The sequence below is a fragment of the Tribolium castaneum genome, chromosome 2 (assembly GCF_031307605.1).
Source record: "Tribolium castaneum strain GA2 chromosome 2, icTriCast1.1, whole genome shotgun sequence".
In the NCBI taxonomy this organism is placed as follows: Eukaryota; Metazoa; Arthropoda; class Insecta; order Coleoptera; family Tenebrionidae; genus Tribolium; species Tribolium castaneum.
This window is the reverse complement of record NC_087395.1, coordinates 5,309,905-5,328,039: the sequence shown is the minus strand read 5'-3', so window position 1 is coordinate 5,328,039 and position 18,135 is coordinate 5,309,905. Positions and strand designations below refer to the sequence as shown.

The following is an 18,135-nucleotide window of genomic DNA, read 5'->3' as shown; positions in this document are numbered from 1 at the left end:
AACTTTAAATTTATCTTGAACTTTTATGGTCCACTGATTAGGTAACTGGTCGACTGTGCTTCAAAATGCACGTATTGAGTATTCAGATGACGATCCGTTACCAATTTTTTGCTCTCAATTGTATACCAGTTATGTGCATTACAACTTCATTTCCTTGACATATATGAAAAATAAGTTTAAGCATTAACAAGGCCATAAATTAACTAAGTATTTGTTTAACAAAAAAATAAAGTAATAACAATAATAATAACTAATAAGTATAATCTTGAAATTTGAGTAGGTAGGTAGGTGTATGATGTCTTTCCACCTGCTCTTGACCAAACTTGGGTACAACCATTCTTGTTTTCTTTTACGAGCCCATCGGTGAGTAACTTTAATTCAATTAACACCTCGCGCAATGTTTACCAGGAAACACTTTTAAGTCGTTAAACGTGGAAGCAGAACGACATGAAGCCGAAAAATTTACAATCCAACTTCAAGGTTGCATTTTCGACCTAATAAACTTTTTTTATAACATGAGATATTTCGTGACCACGTCAATGATTCGATTTCAGTAGAACAAAAAACACACACTGTTCTCCTCACTTGCGAGAATTGAGAATTAATACGGCAATTAAATTACAGGATCTTGTGATCGGCATCCAGCAAGGCTACGATATTATTAAATGGCGATTTAATCGTTGGTATGCAATTAAAATTTCCGATCGTATCTCAATGAAAATGATTTTTTCATAAACTAGCAACTAGAACAAAAAAATCTGGTGCCTTATCACTTATCATTATTATTACTGTTATCATGTTATCAATAGAGACCGGATTTTTAGGAAGTAAAAACCGTATTTAGGTGTCAAAAAAAAATTGTACAAAATCATAAATTAGGTTTTAAAATCTAGTTAATTTAGGATACATTTTGTATTAACTCCTACTACAGGAAAAAATCACAATTTTTATTGCAATAAATTTGTCAAAAATTTAAATTTATTACACGAAAACAGCTATAAACAAGTTAATTAATTGATGAAAATTAATTCGTTTATCCGTGAGAATTCATTTTAACGTAGAAAATAAACTCACAAAATGGAAATACTCATATTAATAGTAATAGAATCAGGCACCTCTGCATTATCAATATTTTTTCCTTCAATGAATATTTTTATTTTCAGTAGTTTTATTTTACTTACTAATTTTTCCACAACTCTTGGAATACATTTTACAAAAATTTACACTGTATTCACGAGTTTATTTGCTTCAACAAGTGCCAGGTCTACAGTTTTTAATTTTTGTTATGAAATTTACTAAAATTTCGGAGTCAGAAAGTAAATTATTTTTCAAAATGCCATAACTAAAAGAATGCCTTGTATTTGTAAGAGCTTGTGAATCTTCAAAAAAAGAGAAACACTAATAAATTAAAACATGACATTCTGAATAAAAAAAACAGTATACTAACCAGAGACTGAAAAGCTAAAAAAGTAAAAACTGGTATACAAATAAATAAAAAAAAAGTGAAGTGAAACTAAAAAAAGTAAAGAAAAATTTACGAAATCATTAAATTTGAACACAAACTAATTACGAGAATCAGTTTTATCAAAAACAAATCCATGACAATTTTCCACAAATATGAACCCAAGTGTAATAAAAATCTTAAAATTTACCTTAAAAACAGCGAAATTCCAGGTGGATGGACCGACATTTATATAATAATTAGACAATTGTTTTTTGTTCAGTTTTGAACGCCTTATAATTAGTCTATTTTACAGTCGGGAGTGCAATATCTCTCTGATATCCAATGAGAAACGTTTTAATCGTCTCGCAATTTTTTGGGCACCAGATAAACAAATAAGAGATGATATTTATATTTTTATTGGTCAATTACTCATTTCTGAGACAAGTGGGACACCAGTGAACCGGTTTAGGGGCCTGTGTTTCTCATAGACCGGAATTTCAAGCTTAAATACAATTAAAATGCTCGATTCTGCATAGTTTTGATTACATTACCTATTACTTTTTTGAAGTGCATGAATAATTTATATAACAGCTAATTTTAAAAGCAAATGCAACTTTGGCGTTTTTATAGTTTTGAAATAACTAATATAGATCATTTTAAACACATTTAAAAGGAAGAGAAAAATATAAAAAATAGCAAGAGTGACTTCAAAAAATTAATACTGAAAACTAAATAGAAAAAAATTAAAATTAAAAGTTTAAGAGAAACAAAAATATAGGTTGGAGAAAATAATTAAAAATTTAAAATAATTAAAATAATTAAATTAAGCAAAAAACAAAAAGAGGCAAAAATATTAGGGAAAAAAAATAAAAAAAACTGTTAACTATTGTTAACCAAACCTTAACCTGTTAACCAAAACAACAAAAAAACACTAAAAACCCAAAAACTGACAAATAAAAATACTGATGGAGATGAAATATGAGACACCAGTGAACCGGTTTAAGGGCCAGTTTTTCTCATAGAACGGGATTTCAAGCTTAAATACAATTAAAATGTTCGATTTTTTTTGAAGAAAACATACTTTTTCAGAAATTTATGACACAAAAACTAAGAATCTTAGCAACACTAAACACTGACAAAGAAACTTTAACGCAGAGTAAAAATACAAAAAGATAAAACATATTGAGACTGAAATTACGAAGAACTAATTGATTGAAAAACTGAGAAATTAAAAAAACTATAGAAATAGAAAAATGAAACACTAATAAATTGAAACATTAGATTCTGAACAAAAAACCAATACACTAAGAAACTAAAATGCTAAAAAACTAAAAAACTGCAATACAAGAAAACTAAAAACTGTAAGATTAAAATTCTGTAGATCTAAGTAACTAAAAGAGTGCTAATTACAAATCAATTGAACTGCAAAGTGAAAACATTAATAATAAAAAATACTAAAACCAAGATAAACTGAAAAATTGGGAAAATGAATAATATAAAATAAAAAAATCTTTAGATGTAAAAAAATAACTATAAAATTGTAAATTTTGATGTGATAATTTTAAACGAAATATTAATAGAAAACTGAAAAAAACATCTTATTTTAAATTAGGAAGGTTAAACACAAATGTAAGATGTTTAGAACTCATATAGAATACAATAATACATTTCAGAAATTTAGGAAAAAATAAAAAAGTGTCAATATTTGTTTTAGCAAAACAATATTATTTCGAGGTAGTTTTAAAAAAGCTCTTAAAAATTGCGTGTTAGGAAAGTTTTCTAAAATCCGGTCTTTAGTTATCAATCAAACGGTGTATCAACTAAGCAATCGATACCTCTCTCCTTCACCTTTCTACGCCATTTATAAACCGACAAGATCACGTTGAATTAGTCCAAGATTTGTGTGTGTGTTGTTGAGAAAACCCTGAGCTGGAGCCATGTATGCGGTCTTCGAGGTCTCTGGATGACATTGCATTTGTTCTCGATAATTATAATTGTGTTATAATTATAATAAATTTGATCAGTTTTTGCATAGCGTTTGGTTATTTATAGTGGCAGGAAAAACATTATTAAGCCATTTCATTCCAGGGCGTGGACGTAAACACCCAAAGCCAAAGTTATGCGTCCACGTCATCGTGGAACACGGTAAAACCTACGCGGTTTGCATATTTGGACATAACATGCTTGAAAATCATTTATTTAAACACTAATCAAGCCTAGTTTAGAGATGTTTGGTAAAAGTAAAAAATCAAAAGTGAGTGAAAGTAACAGCTTCCGAGATTCTAATCAGGATGAAGATATAGGTACTTAAAAAGTTTAAAAAACTTTGATTTTACTTGAAGAATACAAGAAAACAAAACGCAAGAAGAAGAGAAACCACTTCCTTAAATTAAATGTATCTAATACAACTATAAAAGAGTAAATATTTTTTCTTTTATTTTTGTTTTTTCAGATCTCTTGTGTTTCGTCACAGGTTCAATTCCACTTTCTATGTGGCTAAATTATGATTTTTTAGGAGAAAGTAAAACTAGATCAAAATAAATTTATTGTAATGTTTTGATATTTGGTTGTGTAAAAATGTTGCAAATATACCTTCTGCAATAACGAAACGTGCCATTAAATAATAATTGAATAATTGGTGACATTTCATGGAAGTGTTCTTATTACATCTTAAAAGTGCTAGTTTGAAACACATGTTAGTTTTCTTTAAGAAAAAAAAAAGATAGTTTGAATTAAACTAGTGATAATTATACTGATAAATATCACTATTTATGGTAAAAAAATGCTATTTTTAGTAAAATAAACTGAAATATGTACTTAAGAAAGAAAAGTAGGAACATTAAAAAAATAAAAACAAAACTTGAAATAAATAAGAAAACATGAAAACAAAATGTTGAAGACAGAAGAAAAAAGACTAAGACAATAAAAAGAATAGTAAAAATTAATAAAAAGAAAGAGAAAAATAATATTGAAAAACGAATAAATATGTATTGAAGAAGAAATATATACCTAAAGTTGGAGAACGTTGAAAAGCAAAACGACTAGAGAAAAATGAAAAAAATACTACATATATCAAAGTCTCTAAAACTGACAAAACACAAAAAAGAAAAAATAGAAAAATGTATAACACTTGCAAAAAGTAATGATGTAAAATAGATGTAGCCAGCCAACAGAAAATGGAAACGTTTAAAAAATATAAAATAATATAAATAAATAAATAATATAATCTTATTCCCTTCAGGGGTTTCACAAAACAACGATTGACAAAAAAAAATAGTAAAAAAATTGACACCGCAGCGTTTTAAAAAAACTTAGGAAGCCTTGATGTTGAAATTGTAAAAATATGTTTACGTTTCAAACATTTATGCCAAATTTTATTTTTCCTTATTTTTCTCAATTGTCTTGTATTTCATTTTTACTTTGTCTTATGAATATTTTTCAAACAAAATGACAAAGTATCTTCAGAAATATTTAAACAAGAATCACAAAAATTATAACCAAAAAATTTGAGAAAAACAACAAAAATTAAAATTAGGCATAATGTTAGCGCGTCTTTTCATTTAGGGGTTTTTTGTAATATTTTTACTAAGAGATAAGTAGTAGTCGAGAAGCGATCGGGTGGCAGCAACACGCCGCATTTCTCAGTGGATTTATTAATTGTTAATTTAATTGTGCCGTGCCGTCAAGGTTCTCTTTCTTCCTATTCTTCCTCTTTCCTTACTTCTTCCTTCTTACATCGATCTGCACTTTGACGGACCACTCAGTAAGTTTTTTTTTGTGTTGTTTTGGATTCAATTAAATAGCCTTTCTTTTACGCAATAACACATAAATATTTTAAAAGTGAGCAAAAATGAAACAAAAGAAAAAGTCAATAAAAGTACACACAAAAAAGTTAAAACCAAAAATTCCAAAAATGCAAAATATGAAGTTATAATTTATTTATACACCAATAAATAAAAAAAAAGAAAAAATATATAACAAACTATATTTGTGGGTCGTAAAAGTTTTAATTTAATTTTAATTTTTTTTTTTAATTCCTTTTAACATTAATTTTCTTTAAATCTTGCTGTGTTATTCACATTAAGTTTCATAAAAATAATAGAACTAAAGAATCATGTAGAAGGGAAAGGACAATTTAAAGAAACTTCTTTGTCATCTTTGTTTTTACATTGTTTAGTGGTATTTAATTTCAGAGACAAAAACCACTTTACTCAGAAATTAAAATAAACGCAAAATTCTATTTCTTGCAATTTTTTGGGAAAAAGTAAGTTAAATTCTTGTCAATTTATAATACCCGCATTTTAATTTTTTGTTACCAGTAGGAATACTTAGTTAAATGATTACAGTCCTTTCTCCGCATTTAGGTATCTATAATTGTGCATTCTTTTTTATGTCATATGTAAAGAGAAAGTAAACAAAATTGTTATCTGAGCGTAAAGAGTCACTCCAGGTCTTGATTAAAATCTTCTCTTAATTAACTGATTAAAGAAGAAGCGAAGCTTATTTTCATTTCCCCCTCATTTAGGTGAAATTTTAGTTTATTATTAGTCATTATTTTTTAACTAACATTAAAACTGCCTGTCTTTGAATATGCCAGATTTCTACTCTATAGTAAAGGACTGGGATTAAAATTAGAAATCGTTGAAATAATTCGTGTTCTTCAGAAACCACTAAGTAAAAGCTTGATCATATTTCTTTGTAAATTTCCGAATAGAGTAAAAGAACATTAAATAAAGTATTTAACAAAAATTCTAATCTCTCATCTGAATATTATTACTGTAAATTAATTTTTTTTTCTAGCAATTATTTCTCCAACAACAAAAGTTTTGTTTAGTTTTAAATTTGACAAATCATGCGGCATAAATGGGTTACACATTAAAATTATTAGATTGTTCAAAAGTAGACAACTGAAAAAATAACGATCCAATGATTTTATCCTGTGACCTAAAGAGTTAATAATAATTCCTGCTTTAAAAAGAAAGAAGAAAGAATGTTTGGAATGTCAAGAACTTAGATATTGTAAAATAAATCTGTTCTAACGAAATATTGAAATAAGGATTATAAAACTATAGAATTTATTTTAAATTTTCCTGTTTTCATGACAAATGTATCACCTGAATTTAAAAATTCTATTATTTATATATTTTGTCACCGCTTTCCTTATGTAATACAGTCTGTGTCTGCATAAAACTAACGGCGGTATTAATGGAATGTGTAATTGTGTTAAAGCACAGTCGTGGTCGGCTAAGGAATGTGAATGGGTTAACTAATGTTTGTGCAAACTTTTGTTTTAGGTCCAATTACGAATACAGTTTAAAAATTCATAGCAATATTTCAAATTTTTTCATAATAATTACCACCACACAGCTCAGCACAAATTTCATTCATTCGTAACTAATCACTGATCGATTATCACAACGCCAAATTAACGTAATCTAACAGTAATAATAAGATGAATGAATCTGATATTATCTCCCACCATGTCAAAAAAGTTATTTTACTCTATAAACAAACTATTTAATTTTACGTTCCATTGCGGAGTTAATGACTGATGATGTTAATCGGCATCTATAAAATTTTACGATACAACAACCTCAACGGTACTTTATAAATTTCTTATCTTCCTTAAAAGTGTTATACAGTAATATCTGTTTACTGGAGTAATGCAGATTGTAAATTTCAAGCTTATTTATCCAATCTGTTACAGCTCAATAAAGTAAAAAAAACAAAAAAACAGGACAACAAAGAATATGAGAAAGACAAATTTCGTTAACCGTGTTTCAATCACTTCTACAATATTGTTTGGTCAAAATAGTGCTATCAATTTCATTCTTTTTTTTTTCTGTTCATAAAATATCAAGATCCAAATCATTTGGTTTACCAGTTTATTTTTTAAAATGATAACCTAATACAAAAGCGATTATAAAAATTTGCACAATTGTTATTTCAAAAACTAATTGTTATACTGTTTAAGACACGAACGAGCATAATGAATGAGTGCTTCAAATAGTTGTCATTTTAAATCGCCAGTTAACAAACGAGTTCAAATTTGAAATTAAAACCAATTTCATCTTCTTCATGATGCATTCTTCAACTACAGTTTAAACTTTGACACTATCATGAATTAATTGCAAGCAAAACCGTAAAAGTTTGGTAATATTTGCATTTTTTTTCAAGTGATGGCAATGTTTTTTGTAAATTGCATCTACATTGCACCTCAATGGTTATGGTAAATTTATGTACAGTTGCCAACATGAAGTAGATAGGTGGTGAAAGATAATGTGTTTTTTAAGAAACAGAAGCACCTTAATATAGGAAGTACATTTTTAAACGTAACAATAAAAGAGCTACGTCATAAAAAAGTCCAATATCACGTCACAAAATACATTTTTTTCGACAAAATCATTTATTAGTGCTAACAGAACAATGTGTTCAAAAATATTTGTTCATCAAATCGGCAATGAAATTCAAATTTAATGTGCCGTCTCGTCCAAATAACTATCCTACTTTCTATGTCCAATCTTTGAATTAGCTTTTTACGCAATTTTTGGATTTTTCGGCAAAGTTGATTCAAGTGAAGAATTTGTCTTGATATATGTTTTATATTTTCGTGATTTTTGTTGTTCTGTATTCTTTCGTTTTTAGACTCGAAGCCCTTTGCATTTTTTTGACGTATCTGTCACTTTGACGGCTTCACAATTTTCATAGGTGACTTGATGAACAACTATTCTTGACATATTGTATTATCAAGAAAAAACTTTGTGTGCATTGAAAAATACTGTAAGTGTACAGAGTGTTCTGTAGAAATCCCCCATTAGCAGTATTAAAAGTTGTGATAATAGTATTTATTTAAAAATTGATTTACAGTCATAATTCGTTAGGTCTTGTTGAAAAAATATTCTGAAAATGAATGCACTTCCGATTATACCAAAAGTCAGTATCAATTGTTACTCGAGTTATTTTAAAAAAATCATCAGTTTTCCTATACCCAAATTTTTTGAAATTTTTATGTTTTTTTTATTTTGGTTTTGCTTAAACAATCGGTAACTCTGCCATTTTTGAAAATTTTAAACTTTTATTAGGAAAATCAAGAGAGAGTCTTATCATTCTGTTAGTGCGTTAAAAACAAAAAAGTTAACAACTCCAATCTTTTAAGGTTAAATTTGTACAACTTCTGGTACCCATAACACAATTTTTCCCAATGAAATACCCCAATTTTTGTTTTACTAATTGGAACAAAATTTTGTTCTGCATCGATTTGTATTAGCTATGTATGATCATCTTCAGCTTATGTTGCTTTATTTCCTTACTAGTCAATAATTTACTAACTATTGTTGCCTAATTGGCTAAAAAGTTATTTCTCATAAAATTAGCAACTGTTCCCTGTCTTACACTTTCTATTAATACAAAATAATTTCATTAAACTTTGGTTTGAAAAACTTTGATCCTTTATATTTTTTCTCATTCTATGACAACGTATACGAAAAGAGATATGACTAATGAAATATCAAAAAAAAAAAAACACGATGATATGGAAAACGTGTTTTAAAATTGTGTTTATAATCTACGATTCAAATATTAAAAAGAAAGCTTAAAATATTACCAACAAAAAATTTCTTTTCGATTAAGTGAAAAAAAAAAATAAGCATTTCATTTGAAAAAAAATGAGTTATGTGTATTTTAATTTTAAAAATTTGAAATTTGCAAGAAATGTGAAAACGCCAAAGAATCAAAATCTTTTAGAGAACCTTAAATATTTCGAAAACTACCAAATTTAAATATAGAATAATTCGGACAGTCCACAAACGCAAATAATTAATATACAGCGTGGTTCAAAATCATGTTACCAAACCGTAAGATGTTATCAGGTTCCCTAAGAAAGAAAAAAATAAATAGTCAGAAGTAAACCGTTTTGTATCTGAAACCATCGTTGTCCAAAAATGTAACACTGTGTAAATCACATAAAAGACTTTTTGTACTCATAGCTTTTAGATAGCTTGACCGTGTGGGAAATGGACTTTCCAGCACTGTGGTGTTTTTTTTACTTTGCAAATAGCTAGGGACATTTAACAGGTTGGAATCGCTACCGTTGAGTTGAAAACGATTATTTGTTTTACGATGCATGAAAGTTCATGTCACTTTTTTGATTGTTTGACTTGCTACTAACCCATTAGCAAAAAAAACTACATTATAAAATATATTTTTTTTGAGAAATTCGTTACAAAAAATATTGTACCTAACTTGTTCCGAAAGAAATTTCCATACTCGTTAGGTATATAGCTATTGTATTTAATTATTTTGCCTTAAAAATGAGATGAAAAAGACAAAAACAATAAGTTTGTAATAGTGGTTCAAAACGAAATTCTCCTATTTCTCTTCATAAATTTACTTGTCGAATCATGGAATTTCGACCTTTGGTGATCTTTTTTTTATCTTTTTAAATTCAATATTTTTATTTTATTTTTAGAAAAATTAATTAAATATTAAAGTCTTTTAATGTGAACAAGTCGGCATTACACTTTTTGGAAATAGATGGCTCCAGAAGCAAAACGCTTCATTTCTGACTATATATTTATTTGCAAAATTTTTCTATTATAATGGCCTCTATAACATCCTAAAGTTTGCCAACATTTTTTTGAACAACCCCGTAATTATTAAAACTATCAACACTTCTGAAATAGGACTTACACGAAACATCCTGTATATTATACTCATTTGTTTTTCCAAAAATATGATGCTTGGTATATACCTTTTTGTTCATTTTTGTTGAAAACGAAAATAGATTGATTAGGGATTTTAAATTAAATGTTAAAAAAGTTTTGAAAACTTAATAATTTCCAGTAGATGTTTCGAAAACTATTTGAATTACAAAAAAATAACTATCTTGTAGGAAATTTTACAAACTTTAATTTAATAAGCGAAAAACCATAAAAATGCACTGCCACTTTTTTTGTGTTCACTAATCAGAAAATACCAAATGAATTTCAGAAAATCTTTTGTAAATACAATTCATCTTTTCTGTAATACATTTGATACTTTCTGAAACACAATCAGTCACAAAGTGTCTTTCCTACCACAATTTTTGATCGTTCATTAATGCTCTAAAAAGTTAAATAATAATTTATTTTCTTATTAAAATTTTTATCCAGTGTTACCAGTTTTGTGGTAGAAAACATTTGATCAAAAAAAATGTTTTAATAAATCATCAGATTGAAACTAAATATAAGATTATTTAAGTTAAGCTGCTTATTTCGCTGGGTTCCAAATATTGTGATTATGGAAATACATATTCAAAATATTTAGTAATGTTTCTAAAATTACGTCGACTTCATTACTAAAATATCCATTACCGTCGTATATTTTGGCATAGCATAGTTTCAACAAAATTTATTACCTTTTGAATATATTATCTGTTGTTTACACACTTGTGTGTCCTATAATAAAAAGAGTACCTACTTAAAGTTTTTACTTGACCATGGCTATACTTCTATTATTATTGGTCACGTATGTTCTTTGTTAACATTATTTAGTGCTTTCCCTTATCCAAGCCTCGAAATGGACCTCATTACAAAGTTTCCACACACACTCTCGCATTGATCAGCCTTGACAAGACCCAAACAATCGGTGTCACAAAGATGATTCGCGCTTCCAATTGTGGAACGCGACTCATCCTTGACGCATTTTATTTGTGTTGCAACTTACGTTGTTGACGAGCAGTCCACAATAATCACTGGCCCCTTGCTGGGCCAAGAGATTGATGTCGAGAGTGACAACTTTACCACCGTCTCCATGGACCATACAAGCCGGTGTTCGGTAATCCCTAGCGTGGACAGCACCGGAAAAACTGTTGTTGAAAGCGACACGGATGTTCATGTGGCCGGCTTTGCATGTGGCTGACACTTGAGGGATGAATTCCGTGTCCACTAGTTGAGACCAAACCTAAAACAAACAAACGAGAAATTTAAAAAGATAGTACATGAATATTGCTTTTTTTATTCACCAACTTTCGGACAAAATACTAAATTGCAGACACAGTTTAGGTGTTTTAGAACTTTTAGACACTGAATTCGTGAAAATGAAACTATTTTTGTTGATACAAAAACATTAGTATATGAAATTTGATCTGATCTGATCTGATTACTTTTTCACACTTAAATTATACAGGCTGTTCAGTCTAAACCTCACATTATTAGTGTTGAAAGTTCGAATAAAGTTATTTAAAAGATAGTTGAGTTCTGCTCAATAAAAATATTTTCAAGATGGCAGCACTTGCGGATATACCGGAAGTCGCTATTAACTTTCTTATTCTAAATAGAAAACTATGTTTTTCACTGCGTTTTTGGATTAGTTGAGTTATTTTAAGGAAGCTTTTATCAGCTTTTCCTATACCTAAGTTTAATCATTTTTTAGATATTTAGAATTTTTTGAAAATTTTTGGATTTGCACCTGTTACTTAAAAAATCGGTAACTTGCTTAGTTTTGGAGATTTCGAAATCATATTTGGAGAATTAAAAAAGAAGGCCTATATCTGTTCTTCAGTGTGTTCAAAACTGAAAATGAAGTTAATAAACCCAAAAATTTTAGAGTTAAGTTTGGACAATTTCAAGTACCAATAACTTAATTTTTTAAAATGGGATGTCCCAATTTTTATTTTACTAAATAGAGGAGAATTTTGTTCTGTATCGATCTGTATTAGTATTTCCCATGCCTATCTATGATAATTTTCAAGTTATGTTGTTTTTTTGTCATTCTAGGAAATTTCTTACTAACTACTACAGCTATTTTTCTATTCTTTGTCATAAAAATATTTCTGATCAAACTTAAACGATATACTCTTTTCAAAATTGTGTTATCCATTCCCTAAAAATAAATAAATTCCTTGAATGTTAGTCTTAAAACCTTTAATTTCTCACATTTTTTTATTCGTTTTCATGGCAAAGCATGAGAATAGACCTAGGGCTAATGAATTTCTCAATCCCAACAAAAAGCTATTGTAACTTGAAAACTATTAAACATAAGTATAGGGAATGTTAATAAAGATCGATGCAGAATTAAATTCTCTACGATTTAATTAAATAAAACTTGTAGCATTTCATTTGAAAAAATTGAGTTATGGGTGTTTAAATTTCTGCAAACTTAACTTAACTTAATTTGGAGTTTGTTATTCCTTTTTAAAAATTTGAAAACACTACAGGAAAGATCTAGACTTTCCATTTTAAATGAGCGAAAAAATATTTCCAAATTTTTAAAAATTGCAGTCAGCAATTTTTGAACTGAAAGGTGCAAATCCAAAAAAAAACAGAACAGGTATTGCAGAAATTGCTCCCAAATTACTTAGTGAAAAACACTCGTTGACTTGACAAGCAAAGGTTTAAGTTTTGTCATAATATACCTAATTCTTAGATTTTTATAGACTTTGTATGCATTTTTTTCAGGTTCAATGGTCAAATCTTTTTGGTTTTCAATTTAATTGTGTTTGGCCGTGTTTTTTCGTTGTTGTATATTTAAATTTTTCAGAATTTCAAATACCTACTTCGGGTTTATTTGCACATAAATTACCTAAGCATGAGCTTTCCTACTTTTTTAGAAAGAACGATCAAGTTGTATTGAGTCTTAGGTTTAATTGTATTTTATTCTGTTTTGTTAATGATGAAATTATAATAATCTTGGGTTTGTTAAAGTGATTCCCTGAATAATTAATAAAATTAAAATAATAAATATATAAGAATTAAACTATTAAAAAAATTGTAAAATAAATCAAAAAAATACTCAAATCACTGAAAAAATATAAAAATTATTAACTTCAAAATAACAAAATATCCAAAACTCGTATCTGTAATAAGTTAATAACAATATTATTATTCAAAATTAAGAATCTAACCATAAATTAGAAAACACAAAGTGTAAAAATTTCAACTTGAGTTCTGGTTTTTCAAGATTTTCTAGACTTTGATGTTTTTTTTTATTCAATTTTTGACTATTGTTTTTCACTTAATTTCATCACATTTCAGTTACAATACACAACTATTTATAAATAATTAGTTCCTAGCTATGTTGTTTCTTCAAATTTTGTTTTATTGGATTTTTTGGATAACGTTTATTTAGGTTTTTCAAAACTTTAAAGTCATTTAGGCTTTTCGGTTTACCTACGCTAAGACTGAAGGCTGGAGAGCAAAATATTTTCGGGATTATTCAATTAGATATCACAAACAAAAAATCCGAATTATTGGAAAAATATTTTAAAATGAATATGAATTTAAATTTTTAAGTTCGGGTAACAAGACTGCTTGTATTAAACAACACTCTGGAAATTGTCTATGATGCAAAGAACGTTAAAAAATTAGACATTTATAGATGTTGAATTTAGTTTTCTTAAGATTGCAGGTAGAACCATTCGGATTTTCGATATAACAGTGATTTTTGACAATTAATTAAAAAAAAAATAAAAAAATATTGATAATTACGCAAAAGGTGTAATTGTAATTAAATCAATTTTTTTACTAAAATGCTAAGCAAATAATAAAATTAAACTAACGAAAACAAAAAACAATTAAACTTTCAACTAATTACCAAGTTTTAATAAGATTAAATATAAATCGAAACGTTGCCAAAAAAATTTATTTCTTTGAGTACAAAAAGAAATACAAACAAAATACCTTTCTTTGTATTGAAAAAAAAATACTGTAACTTTATAAAACATTGACTCCCAAAAATTAAAACAAGGAAGTTGCTTAAAAGTTTTTTTATATACAGAAATTATTATTACTTAAACTTACTAATAAATTAATAACTTAAACAACTGTATGTAAATTAACATTACCTGTTGTATTTTATGTTGTAGTTTTTTTTCTAATTGTTAATTAAAAAAGATTTGTTATTTTCAACAATGAGAACTAATTATTTGAAAATCTTGGCAAAATCTACTTGTAAAAAACATTATGTTTAACAACTATGTAAACGCCAACGTCGCATTTTCTCTCAAAGTTACTTGTTCTAAATTATTTGTGCACTTTAAAAAATTAAAGCTACTGTAATTTATAGTTTCAGTGAAAGATCTAATCATTAATAAATATTTCACATTTTTATCAACCTTATTTAAAAAAATAATTTTGAAATATGCGATGTTGGCATTTACATATTCTTAAAACAGTTAATCCATATATGCAAAAATGCACAAAATATAGAGTTACACCAAAAAACATTTTTGTTTAAAAAGTTTTTTCTAATTGTTCACACATCTATTTAAATGACAGTAAAAGCTTCATTCAATAGCTTCACCATTCTAAAAAATTTTTGGAAGCCTCTCCCCCCCATGTTAATTTCTGAATCCGCCCCTGTTTTCTTATTTTAGTTTAGGTTTTCAGTTCACGACCTCTGTAAATATTTTTATAATTTGCTATGATTTATTGATAGAAACAGTCAGCAGATAAGTATATTACGAAAAAAAATTTCTAGCCAGAAACATTTTAATAAAAAAGCAGTTTCTAATAGAAAAAAATTATTTGGCTGACGATTACAACTTCTCTTTTCACCCTTCAAATTTTCTAAAACTCTTTAGCAGGCGAAATATTTGTGTCTATTTGTTGTTACTATCTCTAAGTTTTCAGAGACAATAATATTGTTTGACAAATTTTCAAAATAAGGCAACAACTGAACAGCCAAATTCTTTTGTTAAAAATTACTACAAATCATTTTGCTTGAAACAGCTTTTGCCGGAAACGTTTTTTGTGTATCAGCAATTATATTCGATGCAAATTTGTTTGTCCGTTATAGTAAAGTCAACACATGATATTTTCCAATCCAAACTTGATTTTGATTTTTCAAAGTGAACTAAAACAATTTCAAACTCCGGTAACTGAATACTGAATAGTTCTAGAGCGTGGAAACCGTATTCTTCACGTATGTGTATCTTAAACCATATGTTTTCTAGAGTTTGAATTTTTTTTCTTTAATTTAAAAAATATGACACGTTATGCAGCAAAGACAAGCCTAACAATTCCTCAATTAAGATATTTAAAATAACGGAACAAAACATTCCTTCTGAGGAACTCCTTTTGAAATGTCAAACCTTGGGCAAGGAATTAAAGGTATTCTATTCTCGACATGAGGTATTTAATTAGATATTTTTTCAACACAAAACTTTCAGGTGTATTTAACGCTTCGGAAGTTGCGATCTTGACACTTTAAGTGAAAACTGCCAATAAGCATTGACAAATTGTGTTTGCTCAAAAGAAATCAGTTGTTACTTTTCATTTCGGTGACCTTCTCGTTGTGTTATGTCAACCCACACAGTTTCGTCCCAAATTATGATAATGATGTCCAAACAGGAATTTGACATTGGTCACTCTATTTCCAAGCTGCGCACGTGACCACAGTTTATTAACAACTGCACCCATAAGTACCAAGGTTCTGCAACAACATTCTATTGTGTTTTTGTAACTCACTTTCTGCAATTTATGTCAAAGAATCAAATTGGATTCATAATTCGCTAAATAAAATAGAAAGTTGTTTCATTATTAACGGGTCTTTGGACTGAACACAGCCATTTTAAACACCTACCGAAACCAGTCGTTGTGAAACTCGCATTTTCAAGAATTGACTTAAATCGAAACGATTCTCGCTGGAATTTTATGCAAATGTTTGTAAAATCATTATACACACCTAAGCGCTCCAGGGTCGGTTTAGTGAGGGCAAATGGATATCAATCAAGGTTTTACTCTGCAAAATATTTGCTTGGGGCAGGTAGGAAAAGATAGCAAAAAAAATGCAAACTATGTGAAATAGTGTTTGCTGATTTGCTCAGGTGCTAAAAGAATCTCTCTTGTTCCCACAATTCATCATTAGAGACCAGATTTTAGAAAAATGTTAATGGCTTTTTTTTTAACTCGAAATAAATTTGTTTTGTTAAAGTGCAAATATTTTGTACCCCTTTTATTTTTCCTAACCTAAACTGAATTTTGAAATGACTTTTTTGTTCTTAAAAAATTCAACGGAAGAAATTGTAACTTAATGATCGAAACGTCGCTAAAAATATAAAGTTTAATTACATCCCTGCCCTAAACAACCAAAAACAATTTCTTCTGTCTAAAATGAATTGTGTATCCTAAATGAGTTTTAAACATGTTACAGTTGTGTTTATCCTTAATAATTTACAATAAAATATTTGTTTCAATTATTTATTAGTATTTAGTTGAAAATCATTACATGAAATTTTTAAATTTCGTAATTATTTTATTTTACATGTAAAGATTTTTTTGTTTCCTGGGCTTCCAGTATTTCAGCTTTTTAGTTTCATAATTTTCCCATAGTATGTCATGTTATTCATTTTCATAATTTTTCAGTTTTTCGTGATTTTACTATCTTACCTTATTTTAAAATCTTATCTAATTTAATAATTTACGTAATAGAAGTGTCAATTTTTAATTTTATTTTGTTTTTATTTCAGTTATTGCAATCATAAAGTTTTTCAAACCTTCAGTACAGATTTTAAGTAATTGTGTAAAAGTATTATTCTTCCACGATTTTTAGTTTTTGTGTAACTACTTTAAAAAAAGTGTGTTTTCGTCAAAAAAATTAATTTACTATTTCAAAACATGTAAACCAAAATTTCGTTTTATAAAAATGACCCTTAAACCGGTTCACTGGTGTCTCATTTGTCCCAGGAATGAGTAATTTACCAATTTCTTTTACACTTAGGTTTAAAAATCGTGGACAAATTGCCGATCGATTTGTTTTTAATAAATATTGATTCTCATAATTCGTTTGTGTTTAAGTTCAAACATTTCGCAAATTTTTAAGCAAAAACTCAATTGTTTTGCAAGAATCCCTCACCAAACCCAAGAAAGTATCAAATTAGGTCAAAAATTTGTATATCTTCATAGTTATTAACTTGGCTAATGGAAATTTATGAGTTAGGTTTTTATTTAGACAGTTTAATAATCTTTGAGAAGCAAAAACGTTAGATGTTCCATTTAACTTTTTCAAGTTATTTAACTTTTAACAAACTTTTTATTTTTTTATGTTCTCAGGGTGCCAGTCTTTCAATCTTATAGTTTCTTAGTGTTTCAGTCATACAGTTTTTAAGTTTGTTCTCAGTATTTCAGCTTTTTAGTTTCTTAATTTCCCATATTTTATTTCATTTCCTAAATTTTGCAGATTTTTGTTGTTTCACTGTCTTATAATTTCAGTTTTTCAATTTCTTAAGGTTTTTACTCCGTAGTTTTTATGTTTTTTAATTAATCGCTCTTTCAGTCACTTTGATCTACATAATATTAGTCTTCCTGTTTTTTAAATTTCTTTTTTCTTACTTTAGTTTCACAAAATGGTGTGAAACCGAAAGTAGTTTCATAAAGAGAACTTTTATGCAACTACTTTTAGTAAATCTTTAAGAGTTGTATTGGCAATGCTGGGCTGGGTTTCAACAGTCATCACTGTAATTTAGTGTGCGATCTGACAACAGAGTCAAGTCTCTATTGATAAAGCCTGAATAATTAACAAAATTAAAAAGAAAATAGTTTGAACAGATTTAGATAAGTTAAACTAAACAAAAATAAAAAGTAGAAAAAATAGTATGTTACACTCGTTTTATAAGACTTCATTATGGCACTCATTCGTCGTGCTCCAAAACCATTCGTACCACTATAAAACGTTTCATATAACTCGTATATAATTACTATTATATACTATTTTTT

The 18,135-nt window shown here is 27.8% G+C and overlaps 1 protein-coding gene across 2 annotated transcripts in view; it reads right to left on the bottom strand.

The window, feature by feature from the left end:
* LOC659947 (uncharacterized protein) overlaps positions 1-18,135 on the bottom strand; it is a 48,188-nt gene that overhangs the window by 13,313 nt on the left and 16,740 nt on the right. For both annotated transcript variants that reach the window (XM_008200949.3, XM_966213.4), the window contains exon 2: positions 11,147-11,383. In XM_008200949.3, coding sequence (XP_008199171.2) covers positions 11,147-11,383 — 237 coding nt within the window. The remainder of the gene's footprint in view (positions 1-11,146; positions 11,384-18,135) is intronic.